The sequence below is a fragment of the Schistocerca cancellata genome, chromosome 10 (assembly GCF_023864275.1).
Source record: "Schistocerca cancellata isolate TAMUIC-IGC-003103 chromosome 10, iqSchCanc2.1, whole genome shotgun sequence".
NCBI classification, from domain to species: Eukaryota; Metazoa; Arthropoda; class Insecta; order Orthoptera; family Acrididae; genus Schistocerca; species Schistocerca cancellata.
In genome coordinates, this window is record NC_064635.1 from 5,021,183 (window position 1) to 5,047,152 (window position 25,970).

Consider the following 25,970-nt stretch of genomic DNA (forward strand, 5'->3'; position numbering starts at 1 on the left):
CCGTTGTCCCGACACCATTTTAACTGGAACTGAAGTGGGCGCGCAGTGTTTCTACCTAGCGGGGTCCGCAGCTCGTGGTGTTGCGGTAGCGTTCTCGCTTCCCACGCCCGGGTTCCCGGGTTCGATTCCCGGCGGGGTCAGGGATTTTCTCTGCCTCGTGATGACTGGGTGTTGTGTGATGTCCTTAGGTTAGTTAGGTCTAAGTAGTTCCAAGTTCTAGGGGACTGATGACTATAGATGTTAAGTCCCATAGTGCTCACAGCAGTTTCAACCTAGCGGGAACCATATAAAACTCGACTTTCCTCTTTCCGATAGTACGTTGTTTACGATCTCAAATAACGTAAGACCTAGTTATGATTTTTTTAAAAATCGGATTATTCTTTTTTATACACTCTGTATTTTAACGTGTTTCCAATTATTGATAAATACATTCATTCGTTATTTCCTTGCTCTTGGAGTATGGACTACAATGTTGTCGGCAGCTCGTATGGCTGAACTACTGTGGACAGCAACGTCCCAGCAATTACCATTCTTACCATGGAGGACTGTATTTTCTTCATCGCCGCCTGAAGATTCCGTACACTGACCAATTGCACCTTGTCCATAACTGCTGCACGATCACCATCTTCAGAATCACTTTCATCACTAATGTTATTTACGTCACTTTGACAATTGAGTTCTGCTAAAAATACTTCCCGTATAGCGTCTTCTGTTATTAAAACGCCGTTCCCTCACTTTCACCTAAATGAACTTCAGACTCAGCGGCAGAACAGTTACACAGTGTGTACTCCAGGCTCACAGTGATACCTCAAAAAATATTTTTGTAAAATCAATTAAATAACAAGGTCTCACAACTTCGAAGGTACGTCTTTTACTAGATCTCAACTAATGTCGAATTTACGTTTGTGGCAGCGGGCTGTGTATCTACAGCGGCGCATGCACAATACCAAACAAAGAAACTCCAGGGTCTGTTATAATAACTCGCAACACGCCAAAGGTGGTCACCGACATTCAGAACATCTGTATGTCACATGGTGTGACCAGTCTGTCCCATTTGGATCCTAAGGGAGCCACTGCGTACGACTTACGTTCACAGCTATTAGTGGGTGAGAAACTTTAATGGAGCAACGGTACGTCATAGACATCCTACGTCATCGCGTGTTACCTCTAGTGCGGTAGTGACATGGTGACATTTTCAGTTGGCCTGTGCTCGTTCACTCCTGACACGTATGCCTACGAACTGTCTGAGTGATGTTGAGGTACTCGAGTGGCCAGCGAGATCCCTCGATCTGTCCCAGCTGGAACAGTGTGGGGCCGGCCCTGACATCAGTCACTGTGTACATCCATGCCAGACAGAGTGTGACGTCATCCTCATAAGTGGCCATAAGTGAAATGCCAAGTTGCTCGTAAACTTGACTCGCTGAAATAACGGCAAACATCTTCACAACACGGGAAGTTTCATTTCGTTTCCTCCACCCCTTCTGGGTGTTTCCCTCACTATTGTCAGGCAGCGTATGACGCACTAGGTTCGCGATGACAATTTTATTACAAGGTGTACTACTTTCCTACGGCTGAAAGCAAGGGGAAACTACAGCCGTAATTTTTCCCGAGGACATGCAGCTCCACTGTATGATTAAATGATGATGGCGTCCTCTTGGGTAAAATATTCCGGAGGTAAAATAGTCCCCCATTCGGATCTCCGGGCGGGGACTACTCAGGAGGACGTCGTTATCAGGAGAAAGAAAACTGGCGTTCTACGGATCGGAGCGTGGAATGTCAGATCCCTTAATCGGGCAGGTAGGTTAGAAAATTTAAAAAGGGAAATGGATAGGTTAAAGTTAGATATAGTGGGAATTAGTGAAGTTCGGTGGCAGGAGGAACAAGACTTTTGGTCAGGTGATTACAGGGTTATAAATACAACATCAAATAGGGGTAATGCAGGAGTAGGTTTAATAATGAATAAAAAAATAGGAGTGCGGGTTAGCTAGCTACTACAAACAGCATAGTGAACGCATTATTGTGGCCAAGATAGACACAAAGTCCATGCCTACTACAGTAGTACAAGTTTATATGCCAACTACCTCTGCAGATGATGAAGAAATAGATGAAATGTATGACGAGATAAAAGAAATTATTCAGGTAGTGAAGGGAGACGAAAATTTAATAGTCATGGGTGACTGGAATTCGTCAGTAGGAAAAGGGAGAGAAGGAAACATAGTAGGTGAATATGGATTGGGGGGAAGGAATGAAAGAGGAAGCCGCCTTGTAGAATTTTGCACAGAGCATAACTTAATCATAGCCAACACTTGGTTCAAGAATCATAAAAGAAGGTTGTATACCTGGAAGAATCCTGGAGATACTAAAAGGTATCAGATAGATTATATAATGGTAAGACACAGATTTAGGAACCAGGTTTTAAATTCCAGGGGCATATGTGGACTCTGACCACAATCTATTGGTTATGAACTGTAGATTAAAACTGAAGAAACTGCAAAAAGGTGGGAATTTAAGGAGATGGGACCTGGATAAACTGAAAGAACCAGAGGTTGTAGAGAGTTTCAGGGAGAGCATAAGGGAACAATTGACGGGAATGGGGGAAAGAAATACAGTAGAAGAAGAATGGGTAGCTCTGAGGGATGAAGTAGTGAAGGCAGCAGAGGATCAAGTAGGTAAAAAGGCGAGGGCTAATAGAAATCCTTGGGTAACAGAAGAGATATTGAATTTAATTGATGAAAGGAGAAAATATAAAAATTCAGTAAATGAAGCAGGCAAAAAGGAATACAAACCAAACGTCTCAAAAATGATATAGACAGGAAGAGCAAAATGGCTAAGCAGGGATGGCTAGAGGACAAATGTAAGGATGTAGAGGCTTGTCTCACTAGGGGTAAGATAGATACTGCCTACAGGAAAATTAAAGAGACCTTTGGAGAGAAGAGAACCACTTGTATGAATATCAAGAGCTCAGATGGCAACCCAGTTCTAAGCAAAGAAGGGAAGGCAGAAAGGTGGTAGGAGTATATAGAGGGTTTGTACAAGGGCGATGTACTTGAGGACAATATTATGGAAATGGAAGAGGATGTAGATGAAGACGAAATGGGAGATAAGATACTGCGTGAAGAGTTTGACAGAGCACTGAAAGACCTGAGTCGAAACAAGGCCCCGGGAGTAGACAACATTCCATTTGAACTACTGATGGCCTCGGGAGAGCCAGTCATGACAAAACTCTACCATCTGGTGAGAACGATGTATGAGACACGCGAAATACCCTCAGACTTCAAGAAGAATATAATAATTCCAATCCCAAAGAAAGCAGGTGTTGACAGATGTGAAAATTACCGAACTATCAGTTTAATAAGTCACAGCTGCAAAATACTAACGCGAATTCTTTACAGACGAATGGAAAAACTGGTAGAAGCCGACCTCGGGGAAGATCAGTTTGGATTCCGTAGAAATGTTGGAACACGTGAGGCAATACTGATCTTACGACTTATCTTAGAAGAAAGATTAAGAAAAGGCAAACCTACGTTTCTAGCATTTGTAGACTTAGAGAAAGCTTTTGACAATGTTAACTGGAATACTCTCTTTCAAATTCTGAAGGTGGCAGGGGTAAAATACAGGGAGCGAAAGGCTATTTACAGTTTGTACAGAAACCAGATGGCAGTTATAAGAGTCGAGGGGCATGAAAGGGAAGCAGTGGTTGGGAAAGGAGTAAGACAGGGTTGTAGCCTCTCCCCGATGTTATTCAATCTGTATATTGAGCAAGCAGTAAAGGAAACAAAAGAAAAATTCGGAGTAGGTATTAAAATTCATGGAGAAGAAGTAAAAACTTTGAGGTTCGCCGATGACATTGTAATTCTGTCAGAGACAGAAAAGGACTTGGAAGAGCAGTTGAACGGAATGGACAGTGTCTTGAAAGGAGGATATAAGATGAACATCAACAAAAGTAAAACGAGGATAATGGAATGTAGTCAAATTAAGTCGGGTTATGCTGAGAGAATTAGATTAGGAAATGAGACACTTAAGGTAGTAAAGGAGTTTTGCTATTTAGGGAGTAAAATAACCGATGATGGTCGAAGTAGAGGGGATATAAAATGTAGACTGGCAATGGCAAGGAAAGCGTTTCTCAAGAAGAGGAATTTGTTAACATCGAGTATAGATTTAAGTGTCAGGAAGTCGTTTCTGAAAGTATTTGTATGGAGTGTAGCCATGTATGGAAGTGAAACATGGACGATAACTAGTTTGGACAAGAAGAGAATAGAAGCTTTCGAAATGTGGTGCTACAGAAGAATGCTGAAGATAAGGTGGGTAGATCACGTAACTAATGAGGAGGTATTGAATAGGATTGGGGAGAAGAGAAGTTTGTGGCACAAGTTGACTAGAAGAAGGGATCGGTTGGTAGGACATGTTTTGAGGCATCAAGGGATCACAAATTTAGCATTGGAGGGCAGTGTGGAGGGTAAAAATCGTAGAGGGAGACAAGAGATGAATACACTAAGCAGATTCAGAAGGATGTAGGTTGCAGTAGATACTGGGAGATGAAGAAGCTTGCACAGGATAGAGTAGCATGGAGAGCTGCATCAAACCAGTCTCAGGACTGAAGACCACAACAACAACAACAACAACAACAACAATACTACTTTACTTCCGCCATTTGTCGATAGGTGACGACCAAGGTAAGTAGCGGTCGAAAGAAACAGATCGCAGACGTCAGGCAGTTAGCTTGGACCTCGGTAAAACATAACCTCATTCAAACATTAGTCGTTTTCCGTCTGCATCATAAAGTTGTTCTTGATTGAAAACGTCAGTTTACGAGCCTAATTCTCGTCATTTTCACGAGGTGTTATTGTTTTGTTTCTATATGAAGAAAGCAGCGGCTGAGTCTCATCGAATGCTCTGAAGGACGTATGGTAAGGACACTATTAGTGAAAGAACGTGCCGTGAGTGGTTTAAACGCTTCAAGAACGGTGATTTTAACGTCGTAGACGGGCATAGTGGTGGAAGAGAGAATGTTTTCGAAGATGCAGAATTGGAGACATTGATGAGTGTAGACTAACGTCAGACTCAAGAACAGTTGGCAAGATTAGTGGGCGTGACACAGCAAGCCATTTCAAAACGTCTCAAGGCTATTGGAATGATTCAGAAAAAAGGAACTTGGGTCCTGTGTGAGCTGAAACCAGGAGACGTTGAACTGCGTTTGTGTGTTTGTGAACAGTTGCTTCAGAGGCAAAAACGGAAGGGATTTCTGCATAACATTGTGACCGGGGACGAAAAATGGGTTTATTACGATAATCCTAAACCCAAAAAATCATGGGGATATCCCGGCCATGCTTCCACGTCGACGGCCAAACCGAATATTCACGGCTCCAAGATCATGCTCTGCATTTGGTGGGACCAGCTCGGCGTTGTGTACTATGAGGTGTTAAAACTAAGTGAAACAATCACAGGTGCTCGTTATCGAACGCAATTAATGCGTCTGAGCAGAACATTAAAAGACAAAGGGCCGCAATACAGCGAGAGGCACGATAAAGTGATAATGCAGCACGACAACGGTCGACCTCACGTTACGAAAGAGGTCAAAACGTACTGGGAAACGGTAAAATGGGAAGTCCTACCCCAGCCGCCGTTTTCTCCAGACATTGCTCCCTCTGTCACTTGTTTAGACTAACTGCGCATGGCCTGGCTGACCAACTATTCCGATCTGATGAAGGAATCACGAATTGGATCGATTCGTGGATCGCTTCAAAAGATGAACAATTGTTTCGACGCGGGATTCGTACACTGCCCGAATGATGGGAGAAAGTAGTGGTCAGCGATGGTAAATACTTCAAATGATACATATGTAACGAATTTGTTTCATTAAAGCCTCAAATGATGGGGAAAATAGCGGAAGCCAAGTTGTACACCTCGTAGTTACTGCTCTTTTCTGGTTGACTTCTGATATTCTCAGAAATTAATAAACTTTTAGCTTTCCTTTTCTTTTGTCTGCTAATGTTTCACACATGTAGTGCGGCGAAGGAAAAAACTGCCATATTACGAGATATGACGCAATTGGCTGTTGAATTCAGAAGAGTCATGAATAGGCAAATACTGAATCTCTTTCGCGTTGTCTAGTTGTGTGCCATTTCTTACTGAACCTCTAGTGATTTTTAAGGTAATTTAGGTAACTTTTAGACCATGTATATCCTCTCTTCGTCCCAGTAATTCATTCGTTTTTCGTAATATTTTATTGTAAGAAGGAGAGAATATACTGTTCGACTCAAGGAATGCAAGCAATCTTTCTTCACTGTGGAAGAACCACTTTATACATCTCGGCTGCACATTCCTTACACCATTCACAGGCGACCAATATCTCTTACCTCATTCCATTTTATATCTATTTACTGGGTCCGGAGATGACAGAAGTCTATTGGGAAATACGAATACGCGAAATGAACTGCTGGTTCGTATCGTGGGTGCTGCAGTACTTATGAAATGATCCTACGTCATTCAAAGACAAGCAGCCTAATATGCCTAGGCTGACAAAAACGGTACAGCACTCGAGTTGGTGGTTGGCTTCCGAAAATTTGGCACAAACTGGCATAAAATCTATAGCACTAAAAGTAATATTAGAAGTAATAAATAGTGTTCAAGGCACACATCTCTTGCAATAATACAGAAAGATAATTATTTCTGAAGACAAAACGCACTTCCTTCAACGAAGTTGTAAATTTTAACTACTTTCGTTACATCCAGTGAACACACAAATGCGGTTAACAATATTTAAGTTTACGAGACATTTGTAACTGTCTGTACTGTACTAAACAGAGCCTCACATTTATCGTTAGATAACAGTGCTGGAAAAAACGATTACTATACATTTATGTTCCCTAGTAAAACTAATCAACAGTACACATTTCAATATTTGGCAACCCATTTCTGTAAGACGATGATCTTCTTCATTGTTGAATACATATGACAAATACTGATTAAGTAATTTTTATGTAGTCAGGGACAACAGTTTAGGACATAAAATGAGAGAAACAGAAATAACAGCATAATTATTACTGTGAATAATCAGTGTTCTTTATTTACATCTTGACTTTGGAGAAATTAGTATTTTAACTTGTAAAAACCAGTTACAGAAATAGCAAAACGTATGTTTCTGAACACATCTTTCACAGTAGTTTGTTTCTTAGTATGAAGTAAACAAATGTATGAAGAAATGTTCCCACGGCAACTTACAGCAGATGAGGGTTTAGAAGACTTGGGTGGATGTTTACAAACTACACACAAAAAATCAATTAAAATTGTGCAATAACTGCTGTTGTTAAGGCGTTTGGCATTGTGCGTTATAAAAATGTGATTACAAGCAATTTATATTTTTGTTTTCTTTTATATTAAAACAGATATTTTGAACACCAAGAATAATCCTCTTGTATACACGATATAAAAATATCTCTGTGTCAGCTGTGCAACGAGAGTTACTATCAACATTTTCTTTTACTCACTCACTGACGGCAGGAATGATTCAGACAAAACAGACAGCACGAATTAGAGCATGAATGTCAAAATCGGAAATTCAACAAGATTTAATACACTTGAAAGATAATTTTACATATTTGTACTAGATTTGTTACAACATCACAGCCTTTAGTGCTCTGGTAGGAGAAAATGTAATTTCAACATGTGAAAGATTTAAAATTAGCAAAGTATTAGCAATCACATTTAGTAACTTTTCAATTGATGAAAAATTATAATTGTTAGAATTATAATGTCCAGACATTGCCTAAATATCGCTGAAATCTTTTTTTGTAGATTGTTTCCTGTTTATATTTCTCTGCGGATGAGTGAAAATCCCATACAACAAAACTTTATAGTATTTTAGAAGGTATATATAATATAAAATCTCTCCATACCATAAAAATAATGCAATGCTGCTACTTTTCCGGTCTTACCATTTCTTATATCAATAACAACTGTCACAAATTAATCAGGAGTTCCTATTATGCAGCAAATAAAGTGCCACTACAATGAATTTTTTTTTGTTTTCGCCAGAAATTACATGGCTGAAGAAAATAACAAATATAAACATAAGCTGCAAAAAAGTTTTTCTATTTCTCATTAGGTTTATTTTTAGAAAGTATGGATAACTGCAAAAATAAACAGCATTTTCCATTATTAGCTATTTATTGAATAACATGTTTTGTGCAATATGGCAATAGAAAACTTTCAAACTAGAATGTGATTTTCAAAATCTGATTATACTTGAAGGTAAATACATGGATATTGTGCAAATTACAAATCAAGAAAATGTTTTGTTGATTTTCATCTGTTGCTGATTGCTTGGTAAGAACATCACATCTTTCACACCTCTAGACATCACAGACAAATATTTTATTTATAACATGAACTGCTTACATTCAATCGTATTTGTTCTATTTTGTATTCTTAATTTTTCTTGGAGCCAAATGAATGTTTAGTATTATCCATGATCTGGTGTTGCAAAAAGATATATTTAAATGCTTCCAGATACATACATCCAGCAAATGATATATTTGTTGGAACTCTGTGAATATAAAAATTATCTCGTAGCACAACTGACACAGTTTACATGCATCTTTATCATAAAAGAAGAAAATATAGACACTGCACAAGAAGAACAACAAATACACTCTTGCCAAGCACTGAAAGTGGCAATCATAAAAAGTAAGCTCTTTTTCAGTTGTTCATCTTTCATCAAAGAAATTCCTGTTTCTCTTACATGGCAAGATAAAATCTTCCAGTCTGAAGCACAAGCAGCGAAATCATTATCTTCTGAGATGTTTCCCCTCATCAGGACACGAAAAACTCTACAAGAGCTGCAGATTGATACAGTTTGCTTTACTTGAGCATATTTACTATTTTCTGGAAGTATACTTTCCCAGAATATTCAGAGCTTTAATTGTATGTTGAAAGTGCTGCTATGTCACTAGTATATACGAATGTGCAAGTAACTTTCTTTTGCTTTAAATTTACCATCGCACATCAAGTATGACAGTAGCAGTTAGACATACAGCTTTGCATGCTAAATTTTATTATTATTAACATACCTAGTCTATCAGAGGCAGAATCCGTTTGCAAGCATCAAATCTATGATTCGACAAAATTTTCCAAAATCTTTGACGTGCTATGCAGAATATAAATGTCCAGGCACTAATGAATCGAATGACTACTGTTACACAATAGCTGTGTAGCAGATCACATAAATTTTAGGATGTTAATGTAATTCTCTCCATTGAGACAGAAATGAATGAATCTCAATTTCAAAATTTAGTTTATAGGTTTCTATGTAGTTCTGATGCATCTCAGCCATGAATAAGAGCATAAATGACCTCGTAACATTGTATTAACGTGTGAAATAAGAAATTTGGAAATTTTGACTTGGCATATGACATGAAAGAGAGGCTGAAAAACAAGCAGGACCTTTGACATTAAAGTGGCTAATATAAGAAATAAAAAGAGTTATACTACAGGACATACATATGCTTATACCTATAATGTTGAGAAACTCTGTAGTATGAATGGACCATTCCAATGACAAAGTATTTAATTTTCATTTAAAGGAGCTCAATTAGGGGTACACCTTAAGTGTATTGTCTATAGTTTACTAATAACTGCAGATGTACACATGATTTACAAGTTTTAGCAGACATGATTATCTTGAGATCTTCAGTCTTCATAGGATTACCAATTACAGTAGAATGAAAATTAATTGTGATCAGTCATTGTCATGTTGCGAATGTATCATATAACTTTGTGGAGACGAAAGATCATCATATAGACTGAAACTGGTGATCTTGTAATTGAAATGTGAAACAGTGATTGTAAATAAGGTGTGGTGATGCAGCATATGTATGGGTCTATATTTGGGGATTGTGTTATCTGATCATTAACAGAGCCCAAATAGTACAAAAATTTCAATCTCAATTTCATTTGTGCAATGTAATTAAAATACGGAAGTGAAATTTGTGAATATTATGTTGGATGATTTGAGAACCAAATAAACCAAAAAGAGTAGTAAATACGTCAATGTTTGACGATCTGTAAAGACTTTTCACAGGGAAATCGAACAAAAAGTTCCACTAGGTGATCAAATACCATTATGTGATAAAATTCTTGAACCAAATTATCTCGATTTAATGTAAGATGTATCAGAGATTTTGATGCAGCATGCTGATGATGAATAGGAATACAATTTTTTCTCAAATTGAAACAAAAGTTTTTTGAGTAGTATATTGGTAAGTGAAATCATATGTAGGATGTCTACATACCAAACATAATAAACTGTGTGGACTTAAAAGCCCCAAATAAAGTGGCAAGTAATGACTTTAGAAATCACATATATCAACAAATGTAATTCTCTTTTTTCAGGTTGGAGACTAACAAACCCAACATGCTGTACAGGCTACTGCTACTCGTTTAGTAATTGTTTTATCTCAGGAGTCTTAGTTTCTAGTAATTTCTTAAGTGACTGGAACTGGTTATTGTTTCACGTTAATTTTATTTGATATTATATTTTCTGGTAGTTTTTCAGAAGTGTATAGTGATGCAGAAATCAATGTACATGGATTCAATGAGGACTGTCATGTAGCCATTCATAATTTGCTACATTTGTCATTGCTTCTTCTGTCACACTAACGGGAGTAATTCATTTGCAGTATGTTCAGTTAAACCTGATTTGTTTTACAGTGCTCTAGTTATACTAATATACATTTTTCAAGTAACCAGAACTTGCTAAGTAAAGTCATATCACAAATCAAATTTACTCACAGAACCATAGGATTAATGCCACACAAATATTTACAAATTCAAGAGTCAGTTTCCTCATCTTAATTCTCTCTCTCTCTCTCTCTCTCTCTCTCTCTCTCTCTCTCTCTCTCTCTCTCTCTCTCACACACACACACACACACACACACACACCCACACACACACACACACACACACCCCTTATGAATGAGAGGAAAATGGAATGCAATAGTTACCTAAAAGTGCTGAGAGTGAGTGTTGTAATACATCGGACAGAGTGGAGTGACTTCTGTCATTGAAAGGTGGTGTCAATTTAAATAATTAATTAAATTATGAGAGTAATGTAACGTTTGTAAATAAATGATGTATGCAACATAAAAAATTCATTGTGCATTATTTACCGATAAAATATATTGAAAAAGATCGTCATTGAGAACACAATCACAGTATACATATCAAGAACAGATAATTAATGATAGTAAAATGAGAAAAGAATGTACTGAAAACATGATTCCTATATTTTTATGTAAGCCATTAATACAAATTATACTGAAGTTCTTTTGGTCTTGATATCTCGTTTGTCATCCATCTGACAACTAAAATAAAGGACTACTAGAAGTATTAGGCAAAAAATATATTGGAAAAATTTGTCTTCGTAATGAGTAGTTAATGTACATGCTAAAAGCAATGTATGCTACAGGTTCTTGAGAGAACTTGTGTACTCTCATTTCTTGTAACTAACTTTACGTTTGTGCTCTTGTGATCTGATATGTTTCAGTTATTTACTATAAGAATCTATTGTGATTTCATGCCTAAAATCATCTGAGATGTACTGTAAATAAAGAAATTTTTATTATAAAAGGATGTAAAAAGTGCCCAGTGCAGTTGGAATGTTCAGCTATTCTCTTGGACAATACGGTCTAGGACAGGGATATGTTTTCCAGATGGTTAACTTATCAAAATTTATTTAATGTTGGTATCCTATTTAGTGTTGGCATTATGATAATATACTACATGGGATTCATTAGATAACACATTCATATATACCCACATATAGCAAGAAATATTTACTATGCCTTTCTCTGTAATTTGAGTATACCAGATTTTTCCTATGAAGGTATTATTCATGTAACTTATGTAATTTTTTGGAGAGGACTCGTGGCTTTTAAGTATAAATAAGCTATAAAATTAGCAATGTTGCTAACATTTTAGTTTATTTGAATGGGTAACTGGTTTGAGCTTTGCCATCACCATCAGTTCCCAAAAAAGTAGTGTCGGCAGAAGGCTCATAGTTGCAAGCTGACAGTTCATGATTACACATCCTCTGTGTCACTGCATTTTTAGGTGCTGATGATGTCTGCATGGCCAAAACACGATCTGTTCAAGTAAACAAAAATGCACCAAGGTTGCGAGTTATACAGTTTATTTAAACTGAGAATAATAAGAAACATTCAGAATTTTTCTGTGTTAACGAGACACTATAGTTTAACATGTTTTTCCGACAAAAATACTCAAAATTCCTTCTTGCAATGGTATGTTACTACACGTCTGAAGTTTGTTCGTAAGGCAAAAGGGCGTTCTACGTGCATTGGGAGTGAGTTTTTAATGTAATACGTGATTTTCTTTAAAATGTCGTGCATCAGAGCTTCGTTGAGCAAAATACATCTGAAGGAAATAATAAGTAACTTGCTATACATGGTACCAATTTCAGCCACAAGAAGTAGAAATATTGAAATGTCCATGTGTGGACTTGTGTCTGTCAGAAAAAGGTCAATAATTTTAGTTGCATGGTGTTGCAAGTCATATATAAAATAGATGTGATTATTATTTAAAATAGATGTAGAAGTGTGCACAGGAAGGCTCAGGGGCAGAAAGTAGCAGTGCACCTGCCGAACAATACCTGAATAAGAAGTTTCAGCTAGGTGAGCCATTTTTCCACTAGCGACTCAGCATCCTGTCAGTTTCGATTATAGGAGATGATAATACCGGGATGTTTCGAACTACTGGGTTTCTCCTAACAGTTGTATAATTTTATCAGAAGTTTCAGCTTCTCATCTCTAGATCTATTTATGTCCAAGTTCTCACATGATTTACACCGTAAAAATCTCAAAGCACTTCCTTACTCCACCAAATTTGACTGTGTAGTGTACAATAAGTTGTTAATGTCGCTAAGCTTGTATAACCATTAAGTTTTAAAAATTAGGAGATAATACCTTAAAAACTGGATTAGATGAAGAAGCGAGGAAGGAAAAATAAAGTTTAGCATTCCATTGACAATGAGATAGTTAAAAACGGACCAAAAAACAAGGGTAGGTCTAGGGTGGCAAAGAAAACTAAAAGCATCTTTTCAAAAGAATCCATCCAAAGCTGCCAAGAAATTTTTGGTCAGGGTAGAAAACCTAATGTGAATACTGTGAAAAGGGCTTAAACCTACGGCGCCTTCTGTATGTGAGTCGTGTTATTTGTCTTGCTTGGTTGTGAGATAAAGAAAACGTGTGTTTGATTTTAAAATATCTGTTTTCACTCTATATAAATTTGTATGCACTAAAGTATTCGATTAGGAAATGTGATGTTAAAAATAGTAGAGTGGTTTCGCTATTTACCTAGGAAAAAAAACTAATGTGGAAAGATGCAAAAATGTGTGAAAATGCTCACTGGTAACAGAAAGATAAGCTTTTCTGAAAAAGATTTATAAATTAACTTCGAATGCAAATTCATGGTTACATTTTATTACGTGACGAAAGATGATGGTTTTGAATTATACTGTTTCCAATTTAATGTAATAGTTCCCAGAACAATTTATGTGTCTTAATGCAATACTTAATGTATATAATATAAAGCGTCTTTAAGTGTTAAGGAACTTTTTTCTGAAATTGTCTGTCTGAAAGGCAAGTAAAAGGTGGATGACTATCAGTGGAAACAACAACAAAATAGAAGCTTTTTGAGATGTGGTGTTATAGAAGAATACAAAAGATTAAATGGGTAGACCGAATAAATAATGAGTAGATTTGGGGAAAAATTATGGCACTGCTTGTCTAAAGGAAGCGACAGTCTGATAGGACACATTATGAGACGTTAAGGAAATAGATTACGGAACTAAAACCTACTCTGTAGTGTCGTGACTTCTTGAGTTTTTATGTTTTACAACATGCTTAATTTCTATAATTCTGTGAAACAAATAAATGGAGTGGACAAGAAGTGTGAATGATTCTACGAGACCAGAATCTAGATTTGTTTTCAGTTTTCTTCTAATTTAACCACTCTACGATACCATGAGTCCGACTTACAGCTAAAAAATTCAGTGTTTAATAACTGTAGCTACAGTTTGACAGTATGCATCAACCTGCAGTGACATTATAACTGATATGTTCCCAGCAGAAAATAGTTTAAAGTTGGTACAACTTATCCTCTATGTCATACTCTCTTTTGAAGATCAAGCAAGTCGAAGCACTCAGGTTGCAACTCTCGATGGCCCACTAGGACATATGTGTATGTAGATACAAGATGGTACCGCAGAAGTGTCTCGACGGTAGCTAAAAGCGCCATTTAGGTAGCGACAGCATAATGTGGCAATTGCAAGATCTTATTTTGGTGGACTGATCAGCATTTACTTTTGTTTCACCGACATTGACAGCCATTCAGTTGTTATGTCCATGAATTCATAAACAAGTGCTCGTACATTGACTAGAGAGTTCTGAGGCTTCAAGAGGCGAAACAACAGGCGGAACGGATATTTCTCTACGTGAATCTACAAAATGTTAGGTGTCACAGTGCAAAACATTACTGGTAGTTTTACTTTCTATCTCTTTGGATCCCCATGCTTTTATGATCACTGAGACCGATCTGTTTATATCTATCAGAAAATGTTCATTTTTGTGTAATCAAGAGTGGGCACTTTAAGTCGTCCGTGGTCCTCTGCTAGTATATGTCGACTCCTGTAAGAGTTACAGACTGAAACACTGGGCGAAGGAATTGGGAGAGATACTCCTATGTGATTGGTGGAAAGAATGGGTACTCTTCAAGCACTGATTGCGCACTAGCACCCATGGGTTTTCGAGAATATTATTTAACACCGTAACATGGAAAAATCTGTCTCGTATTGTACGAATAGTCGTTTTAAGGAATTATTATTACATTGCAGGGTCCGACTTCTTTTTGTGACGCTCGTTATCAAAGGAAGGAATGTTTCACACTGACAGCAATCCTATAGTCTGTTTCCAAATGGGTTTCCACTCTAGATAAAATTTCTTCAACCATTTGCCTTCAGGTATGTCGAATCAAACTAGTTCGCGTGTCAAACGTGGTTGGGAGGTATACACTGTAGATTCACTGTCTCCCCCGTTCGGCACAGCGATCCGTGTATCACACAGCTGAGAGGACAAATATGATTCCACGCCAATTTCATTAATAGGCTACTTTCACGCACGTCCGAAACATAGCAACTTGGGTGTCAAATTTGGTTGGCAGGTATAAACTGGAGATGAGGCATCTTCCCTTTCAAATGAGCCTTCTGTGAATCGTATACGTGAGCGAACAGGCACGGTTCATTTCGAGGTACCATTTCATCAATACTCTGTCGCTACATATGTACAAAAACAAAGCCATTTGCATGTGACTCACATGAGAGTGAGAACAAATGCAATTCATATTGGTTCCCAGCACAGTTGGATTCACAACACAGTGAGATCCAGTTAGGAGCTCTTGGTGCTGTGGAACCATTCACTTGGAAGCTCTCAAGTTGCTCTCGCCACGCCGGTGCCAGCTTACGATGTGTAGGAAGTGGTGGGTTTCTGAGGTACTGGTTCACAAGTGGAGAATTCAGCCAAATATGGATGATTAGGTGGCTGTCTTCAGGTATATCCAAACAAAATAATTTGGGTGTCTCTTACAGGTGGCACATAGACTCTCCTCTGCGATATTATCGTCTGTGAACACGTTACTCAGAGACCAAATACGACTCGTGTCGGCCTAGAGCACAGTTGTGTTAACAACGCAGCTAGAATCAGTTTGGAGCTCGAGACACCATTTTCCTCAGATACCCTGAGGCAGCTGTTGTCCGGGAGGTGTCAGCCCCTGACGAGCAGCAAGTGGCGCGTCTCCCAGATGCAGGCTGACGAGCGAAGTTTGGCCCTCGACTGGCGACGTCACAGGCTGGTCTCCATGGTGAGCAGCGCCCGGGACGCGGGCTGCGCCACCCTCACGCTGTCGGCCCTGGCCACCACGCTGGAGCTGCACGGCGCCGAAGACCGGAACCGGGAGCCCGGCCGGCAGATGTCGCCGCGCTCCGTCAGCGACCTCCGCAGCCTCGTCAGCACGGGCAGCCGCAGCGCCTCCTCGTAGGCTGGGGGCGGCTCCTCTGTGGGGGTCGTCACGCTGCGCCCTGCCACCGGGAAACCAGAAGGCGCTCGTCAGTACTCGGGCCACTTGCTCTCCAGTTTCACGGCAGGTGGTTGTCACAGTCTCGAGGTCCTCTGTGGGCCTGTGATCTTCAATGCTACTGTGCTTATGAGATTGGGTACTGGGATCCTCTACATGCCTGGAGATGAGGCTTAACTATTCCAAAGTAGATTCCATTTCAGCTAGTAAATGTTCAGAGGATATAGCTGCACGTTCAGGCACCCAGTAATTACTATAGGAACTGTGGGTGTACTATCCAGTTCATTAAATGTTGGACTAGCAAGGCTACATAGGATGGTAACAGGTGTAGCTTAGTTAGTGTTAATAGGCTTAGCTGGTAATTCAATGCGAGACATTGAGTCTGAACCAGTTTTCATGTTTAGCAAGAACTGTACCACTGGGATCAGCGTATGGTCAAGTATGAGCTTTTTGTACAGATTGCCAAATGTTGCCTCATTTTTGAGCTAAATGTTTCTTTATACGTATAAGGCACCACATTTTGTGCAACGCCTACACCACATCACCACCAGCAAACCGTGTGGCAAAGGTTTGTAGAAAAAAATCTGCATTTTTTTATCCTCCCTAACGAATCCCTTTCCGTTCAATTTTTGTCAAAAATATTCGGGAATACCATCTCTCCTTCGTGAGTCCACCCTGATTATTAAGAAACCGAGCAATCTCCGAACCAGAGCCTGAGGTTGTTGTTCATCAAACTTTATAAAACCCTCTGGTCTGTACGAGGTCTTGATGGAGAAGGTGAACTGTCCCTTTTCTAAATGCCACTTTACTTCAGAATTGGGTCAACCTATGTGGACTGCCAGCCCGCTAGCCACTTGTGACAGGCTCATTAGGTGATCACAGGTGAAATGGACCCTGTGGGATCTAGGTCCATGTAGGCATAAGCAGGAAAACACCTTGGTCCCAGAACAGGAAAGAGTGGATGATCCTCTAAAGCTGCCAAGAGCTTCCTTTTGTGTCCCTCAGCTTCCCTGTTGCCTGTACACATGTCATGTGTAGTGGGTAGATGCGATATCTGTTGTGGGGAAGAAGGAACCATTGCTCAGGTGGTCCTCAAGCACATATGCCATAATTTTAAAGCAAATCTATGAATTTATTCTTCAACTGGCTAGGGACATGTATGCCTCGACCAGATCAGATTGTATTATCAGCTTAGTAAAGCAGTGTCCGAAATTGAGCATGATTGGAATACTCGGGAGCCCGTCTAAAGTAAAGTGTGGATGAAGTGGTAATGTGTAGTACAGGCTCTGGACAGAAATGTGGCGGGCACTCACCCTGGAAGGGGTCCTCTGGACAGCGCTCGACCAGTGGGCTAGGGTAGTAGAGGACCAGCTGCTGCTGCAGCTGTGGATTCTGGTGCTGGGGCGCCGCCATAGAGGACAGCGACCGAGGAAGACCCAGTCCGGCCGTCCAGCCACCGGGGGTTGCAGAGGCCAACGAGTGACGCGCCTGGCTGGATGACACCTGTACAAAGCACTGATGTAAATTTCTGACCCGAGGCCCTGGTATGAGGTTCTGTTGCAAGAGTCCGATGTAAGGCTCAGGTTTATGGCTCTGGTGCAAGGTTTTGGTGCAAAGGTCTGGTGTAAGAATCTGATGTAATGCTTTAGTGAAAGGGTCTTAAGGCTCTGATGTAGGGGTCTGGTGTAAGACTCCGATGTAAGGTTGCAGTGTAAGGCTCTGGTGGAAGGGTTTTGTGTCACGTTGTTCTGTAAGAATGTGATGTAATTCTATCGTGTAATAGTCTGGCGTAAATTTCTGGTGAATGATTCAGGTATAAGGTTCTGATTTAGATTTTTCGTGTCAGTGTGGGGCGGTGCATTGATATTTTGTTATTATATAATGTAGAATGTTATGTAGAAAAGATGCATTTCCCGGCCGATTAGCAACATATGTGGGGCGGCGGGTGGAATTATTGTTGTTAAATGTTCCTATTATTTATGCAGTCTTTTGCCGTTCTCAACACTGGCTCTCTAACTACAATATTGGCAACCAGAAAGTAATTAACAAAACGTGAAGCCTGTAATTAGAATTCCTAGTGCCCACTTCATCTGAGAAATACACTTATAGCTACAGCTTATAGCTCTGAGGAATTAGGAGATTGTCTGGGAATCATAATCAAAAACGATTCTCTAAAAATGTTCACTATGTTCTGAAAGTCACAGACCAAAATAATCCACACAATCCAACTAACAGAGCAGTTCAGAGTCTAATGCGCTGATGCAACTATAACTGTTCAAATTAAATGTTTAAGTGAATGCTCGCCATAATTTGATGATAATGTTCATCAAACGCCACGCTAAATAATGGTAGAATGTCTGTCCCGCGGCGGCACGTGAAAATACGACATTCGCAAACTGAAGACAGATCATTAAAGTCATCCCAGAATTAACACTTCACTCGAAAACGATTTCATGGTTACACATATCCCGAGTAACTTATTACGGCATCCGAGGCTGTTTATAGCAATGATACCGATGCGACACGACTCCCCGCACAGGTGGTGTGCTATTCAGCGTCTGGAGAGAACTGGGGCCTTCTTCTCTCGCGCAGCGTTCTTATATATAAAACCGCGGTGCGGACGGCTAAGGGAACGCCTGATCAAAACTGCTCTCCCGACTAACCGCTGGGCTAGTAATGCAGCACTGTAAGTTATCGAATAAATCATTGCTTCCTTTGCTGATGGCCGATGAAGCTCACACTTTAAATGTGCAATCAGCACGCAGGTAAGTAATCATAATAATAGTCTGGCTTGGCTAAGTCAAATATTTTGGGCGAGAGAATTAATTTAATTACACTACAAGCAGTAGACAAGCTCTGAACTTGCCCTTTGGAGATACGCTATTGCTATAGTTTTATAGTTATTCAATTGAAACTTCTCACATCTTTATGATTATAGCGGATCTCCCTTCTACTTAAATTTAAACATCCTAGCCTTATTTATTCGCCTACTTAATCTATCTTGCTTCCTTAATTTTTAAGACAAAAACCAGAAAATCATGAATATCAACTAAAATTTTGTGAGATCCAGAATACTGTTTCTACTAAATTATTACGAGAAAGGAATCTAAATACAAATTTTTAAGTTTCTAGCTCTTTTCTGTTGCGCCAATGATTTTTACAGAAAAACATCCAAATTTCGAAAATGGATAAAGTTATTGAACTGATATTCAACACACATTGATTTAGTATTACTCCTGACATGCTAGAAACGTTTCAGGTTATTTACTCGATTTTTAAAGTATTGCGCAACATTTATGACGTCAGAGCTAGTTACAGCGGACTAGGCTGGCACACAATGGAAAGACTGATGTGAATTTTATACGGCGTGAGTAGGCTGCTTCCCTACATCAGGTTGTAATGTAATGTTGTAACATAAAATTATGGTGTAAGATTCTGGCTTAAAGCTCTGGCGTAAGGTGCTCGTAAAATGGTGAGGTGTAATGATTGGTGACAATACTCTGATGAAAGGTTATGACGTAATTTAAGGTCGTGGGAAGGTAAACAAGTGATGTACAGTTCTGAAATAAGGCTGTAGTTTAAAACTGCAAACAGCCACGAATCAAAACTGGGATGCAGGCGCAGACGTCATTAGATCTTAGTATTCAGTGTGGTACGAAGCCACAGCCACTGCACTTCCTCCCACGCCTTCACCTCGCTAACTATTGGCAACAATGACCGAGAGGTAATTAGAAGCGGAATCTCTCAGAATCTTTATTCAACATTCTTACTCAGATGATTGTTAGGTTACGTACAACTGTTTGTGTACAACTGAATACATGCAAATTTTCGTTTGACTGACGGATTTCGTCTTAATTTACGCCGGAATATTCAGCAGTGACCTGTGTGTTGCCCTCAAGGTGTCAATGAACAGATTACCGCTGGTTCTCCACTTAATCATCATTCTTGTTGTGTCTGCAGCTGGAGGCGCTATTACGAAATTTAGCAAGAACTAGTTGACAGTCACTCTGCCGCAGGTCTGACTGACCTAACCAAATGAGGTGCAGTGGATGGCGTTTCGTAATAGTCCTAGCTATGCGGCTCAAGTCAATAATTTGCGGCATTGCACAATTGCAAACTAACAATCCTTCAACCGAGCGAGGTGGCGCAGTGGTTAGACACTGGACTCGCATTCGGGAGGACGACGGTTCAATCCCGCGTCCGGCCGTCCTGATTTAGGTTTTCCGTGATTTCCCTAAATCGCTCCAGGCAAATGCCGGGATGGTTCCTTTCAAAGGGCACGGCCGACTTCTTTCCCCGTCCCTCCCTAATCCGATGAGACCGATGACCTCGCTGTCTGGTCTCCTTCCCCAAAACCAACCAACCAACCAACAATCCTTCAAGTAATCGCATACGGGACGTGTCATGCGAGCAGACAAGCCAGAACTACAGTAGCAGCTGTCCTTATTCAATGAAGGACTACAGGTGCCTCGCCACGTGTCACTGGGGCATTGTTGTGCTGAAGAACGACTTGTGTAGACGTCCGAAAGAGCGGCAGTGGACCTGTCTCAACAGCAGGGACCTACGTCGTTTTTATACGCAAGAACACATTCCACAATATCAGACGGGGGGCGGTCATACCTTACTTTTACAAGGTGAATTTATCGTTGGACAAAGGACACAGAAAATTAAATTTTAAAGCCATAATTTCATCATATAGTGACTCTTGTTTATATTCTTGTCGAAATAAGTAATAACTGTATATCACGTAGAATGGTTAAGCTGATATATAAATTATTCATAAGACATTTAAAATCTCAATCTTACTCTCATTTTCAGGAAATCTTTGGTCATTTATTTCTGCTCAGGAGAGCACGATGCAACTGCTTCTCGTGAGAAGTCATTTACATCTGCAGTTACATCTGTGGGGTGCACTCAGCCTCGTGAGGAGCTACTGTACCGAACAGTAGCGGCTTCGGTCAAGAATACCATCATAACGGCCGGGAGAGCGGTGTGCTGACCCCACGCCCCTCCTATTCGCATCTTCCTCTGAGGATGACACGGCGGCCGGATGGTCCCGGTAGGCCACTCGTGGCCTGATCATGGAGTGCTTTGTTTTTTTAGTTACATCTGTACTCTGCAAACCAACTGTGGAGTGCATGGCAAAAGTACTTCCCGCTGTATCAGTTAGTAGGGATTTTTTCCCATCCCATCTACATATGGAGCACGCAAGGAGAGGGCGAGGGTGGGAGCAGAATGACTCTCTAAACGCGTTCTCCGAGCGTTCCGTAATACACTCCTGGAAATTGAAATAAGAACACCGTGAATTCGTTGTCCCAGGAAGGGGAAACTTTATTGACACATTCCTGGGGTCAGATACATCACATGATCACACTGACAGAACCACAGGCACATAGCCACAGGCAACAGAGCATGCACAATGTCGGCACTAGTACAGTGTATATCCACCTTTCGCAGAAATGCAGGCTGCTATTCTCCCATGGAGACGATCGTAGAGATGCTGGATGTAGTCCTGTGGAACGGCTTGCCATGCCATTTCCACCTGGCGCCTCAGTTGGACCAGCGTTCGTGCTGGACGTGCAGACCGCGTGAGACGACGCTTCATCCAGTCCCAAACATGCTCAATGGGGGACAGATCCGGAGATCTTGCTGGCCAGGGTAGTTGACTTACACCTTCTAGAGCACGTTGGGTGGCACGGGATACATGCGGACGTGCATTGTCCTGTTGGAAAAGCAAGTTCCCTTGCCGGTCTAGGAATGATAGAACGATGGGTTCGATGACGGTTTGGATGTACCGTGCACTATTCAGTGTCCCCTCGACGATCACCAGTGGTGTACGGCCAGTGTAGGAGATCGCTCCCCACACCATGATGCCGGGTGTTGGCCCTGTGTGCCTCGGTCGTATGCAGTCCTGATTGTGGCGCTCACCTGCACGGCGCCAAACACGCATACGACCATCATTGGCACCAAGGCAGCAGCGACTCTCATCGCTGAAGACGACACGTCTCCATTCGTCCCTCCATTCACGCCTGTCGCGACACCACTGGAGGCGGGCTGCACGATGTTGGGGCGTGAGCGGAAGACGGCCTAACGGGGAGCGGGACCGTAGCCCAGCTTCATGGAGACGGTTGCGAATGGTCCTCGCCGATACCCCAGGAGCAACAGTGTCCCTAATTTGCTGGGAAGTGGCGGTGCGGTCCCCTACGGCACTGCGTAGGATCCTACGGTCTTGGCGTGCATCCGTGCGTCGCTGCGGTCCGGTCCCAGGTCGACGGGCACGTGCACCTTCCGCCGACCACTGGCGACAACATCGATGTACTGTGGAGACCTCACGCCCCACGTGTTGAGCAATTCGGCGGTACGTCCACCCGGCCTCCCGCATGCCCACTATACGCCCTCGCTCAAAGTCCGTCAACTGCACATACGGTTCACGTCCACGCTGTCGCGGCATGCTACCAGTGTTAAAGACTGCGATGGAGCTCCGTATGCCACGGCAAACTGGCTGACACTGACGGCGGCGGTGCACAAATGCTGCGCAGCTAGCGCCATTCGACGGCCAACACCGCGGTTCCTGGTGTGTCCGCTGTGCCGTGCGTGTGATCATTGCTTGTACAGCCCTCTCGCAGTGTCCGGAGCAAGTATGGTGGGTCTGACACACCGGTGTCAATGTGTTCTTTTTTCCATTTCCAGGAGTGTAGATCGAATCTCGTACTCGCGATCCCTACAGGGGCAATGCATAAGCGTATGTAGCATATTCCTAGATTAATCACAGAACGTTGCTTCAAGGCGCTAGTAAGCAGTCTTTTCGGTATAGTTTCCTTCTACCTGCAAGAGTCTACCAACTAAGTTCTATTCAGTATCTTAGTGGATCGAACAAACCTGTAACCAATCGTTCTGCCCTTCTGTGTACATGCTCAATATCCTCTGTTACTCGTATTTAGTACGGCTGTCACACACTTGAGCAATATTCTAGAGTGGATCATACGCGTAGCAATCTCATTAGTAGACTTATTACATTTCTCTGTTGTCCTACCAGTCAGCCGAAATCTGCCACCCGCTTTACCTACGAACGTGACTATGTGATAGTTCCATTTGATATCGCTGTAAGTTTTTGATCATTTCAAACTGTGACTCATTAATGCTGTTGTCATATTTCACTACAGTTTTTTTGTTTTGTAAAGTGCACCGTTTTATACTTCAGAACTTTTAAATCAAGTTGCCAACCTTTGTACCACTTTGATCTGACTAAAAATTTGTGCATTTCTTTCCAGAGAGTGTTTCATTATAGAGAACTGCATTTCTAGAGAAAAGTCAGAGGTCACTAAGAACATCGCCCGCAAGTTCACTAATATGCGACATGAACAGCAAAGGTCCCATTACATTTCCTGGGCCACACCTGAAGTTAAATCTATCTATAACTTACCATCCGACATAACTTGCTGGGTCCTCCTCACGAAGAAATCCTCAATCCAGTGACATATCTCGCTTGAGACCCTATATGACAGTAGTTTCGATAACAAGCGTATGTGCGGTACTGAGTCAAGTGCCTTTCGGGACTAGAGAAACACAGCACCTGACTGACTCCCTTGATTCATGGCTTTCAGGACGACATGCGACAAAAGCGCGAGTTGTGTTCCACATGATCAGCGTTTCCGCAATGCGCGCTGGATCACGTCTGCTGCTCTTCTTATAGGGGGGTGTGGTATGTGGTTTCTTCCAACTGTCGGTACGGATTTTTGTTCGAGGGATCTACGATCGATTGTGAGGGATGCTAACTCAGCCGGAAACTCAGAATAGAATATTCAGGCTCGGGAGCTTTGTTCAGTGTTCAACGATTCGAGTTGTTTCTCAAGGTCACTGATACTAACTTATATTTCAGTCCTCTTTGCAGTGGTGGGAGAATTAAACTGGACCGTTAGTCGCGGGATTTAAGTTGTAAAGGGAGATTTGGAAACATTGCTAAGCATTTGTGATTTTGCTTTGCTACACTACGTTACTCTCTCAGCCATGAGCGTATCAACACTAACTGTAGTTACACTAACAACCTCTACAGATGACCAGAACTGCTTCGGGTTTTGTGGAAGATCTTTCGATAATATTCTGATACGGTAGTCACTGAAAGTTTCACACATTGCTCTCGTAACAGCCAAACCGGTCTCATGCAACTATTCCCTACCTATAGCCATACGTTTTGTTTTGCACCTGTTACGCAGTAATCGCCATTTGTTTAGAAGTTCATTTTTCGGGGACGGTAGGCCGTAGCACAGGACGGCACGGCGGTTGGCGGTAGGCGAGAAGACCCTCTCACCACTACATCGAGACGTGTATTTTGTTTTTATGCTATTCATTGTTGAAAGCAAATAATTTGCTGTAGTATGTGGAGACGAAAAACGGTTTCAGCTTGTATGATGTTTGCATTATATGACAATAAGATTATTTATTAAAAATACGTTAAGGTAGTTCTCGTCGGCTATTTCGGATTTTAGTTCAGTGTCGTTATGATGATCAAACGAAAATTAAAAAGAAAATTTTGGACAACGCATGAACGCGCAGAGGGAACTGATACTAATTAATGCTAAGCCGCCTGTCGCAGCAGAGCACACACACTGCTGTTAGAGAACCAGGCGCTGACAACGTCCGCTACAAAAGTGACGTATACTGCTGAACAAGACGAGCAGACAGTGGAAATGGCGCACACGTTTCCATGTATTAGAGTGGTGCATAAATTCGTAGCATTTTTCCGTAAGTTTAATAAACACGACAGATACACGCAGCAGAGATGTTAGTCAACAATAACATATTCTGCTTAGCTATTTACAACAGTCTGACGACGCTGGGGTAACTTTTCGATTCCGCATCCGCAGCTCATGGCCTAGTGGCTAGCGTTGCTGTCTTTGGATCACGGGATACCGGGTTCGATTCCCTGCCGGGTTGCGGATTTTTCTCTGCCCGGGAACTGGGTGTTTGTCTTGTCCTCATCATTTCATCAGCTTCATTCGTGACAGTGGTTAGATTCGATTGTGTAAAAATTGGACTGTATAGGAGCTGGGGCTCTGTGCGGGCACTGTTGACAGGGCAGTTGAGCGCCCCACAAACCAAACGTCACATAACATGATTTTCGATTACGCGACTGTAGAAAACACGCGATTCTGAGGCGCAGTTGCATCCGGAAAGGAAGTTCCTTAAAGTTTGTTCCACGGCTGAAAAGCTGAAAATCTGAGGGTGCTATATCAGATGAATATGGTGGGTACGGAATGACTTCCCAGCTCAATTCGTGTAGGAATGTTTTTTGCTAATGTAGGAGAATGCGAGCGGGCGTTATCGTGGAGTAGAATCGCTTCACTCAGCCTTCTTGGACTGCGCCTACAAGACGTCTCAGTTGGATTGGGTGGAGAAGACCAAACTGCGACGTCATCGGTCTCATCGGACTAGGGAAGGATGGGGAAGGAAGTCGGCCGTGCCCTTCCCAAGGACTCATCGCAGCATTTGCCTGAAGCGATTTAGGGAAATCACGGAAAACCAAAATCAGGATGGGCGGAAGCGGGTTTGAACCGTCGTCCTCCCAAATGCGAGTCCAGTGTGCTAACCACTGCGCCACCTCCCTCCGTACGTCTCAGTTGTTGAGAATAAATTTCAGCACTGATGGTCACACCAGGGGGAAGCAATTCGTAGTACACCACATCCCCTTTGTTCCACGAGATGCATAACATTGTCTTTTGTTGATGGGCGCAGGTTTTTGTATGGAGAGTAGTTTCTTTTTTTGGACTCAGCGATTCCTTTCCTTTACTTATGTTAGCATAAAGACACCACATCTGGTCTCCAGTAACTAT

At 41.4% G+C, this 25,970-nt stretch overlaps 1 protein-coding gene across 2 annotated transcripts in view; it reads left to right on the forward strand.

Moving 5' to 3' along the window:
• The window catches only part of LOC126106479 (GILT-like protein 1), a 91,548-nt gene extending 78,637 nt beyond the window's left edge, over positions 1-12,911 (forward strand). For both annotated transcript variants that reach the window (XM_049912778.1, XM_049912779.1), the window contains one exon: positions 10,390-12,911. Coding sequence is in view for 1 of the 2 variants with exons in the window: in XM_049912779.1 (XP_049768736.1) it covers positions 10,390-10,401 (12 nt within the window). In the remaining variant the exon portion in view is untranslated. The remainder of the gene's footprint in view (positions 1-10,389) is intronic.
• The last annotated feature ends 13,059 nt before the right edge of the window (positions 12,912-25,970 follow it).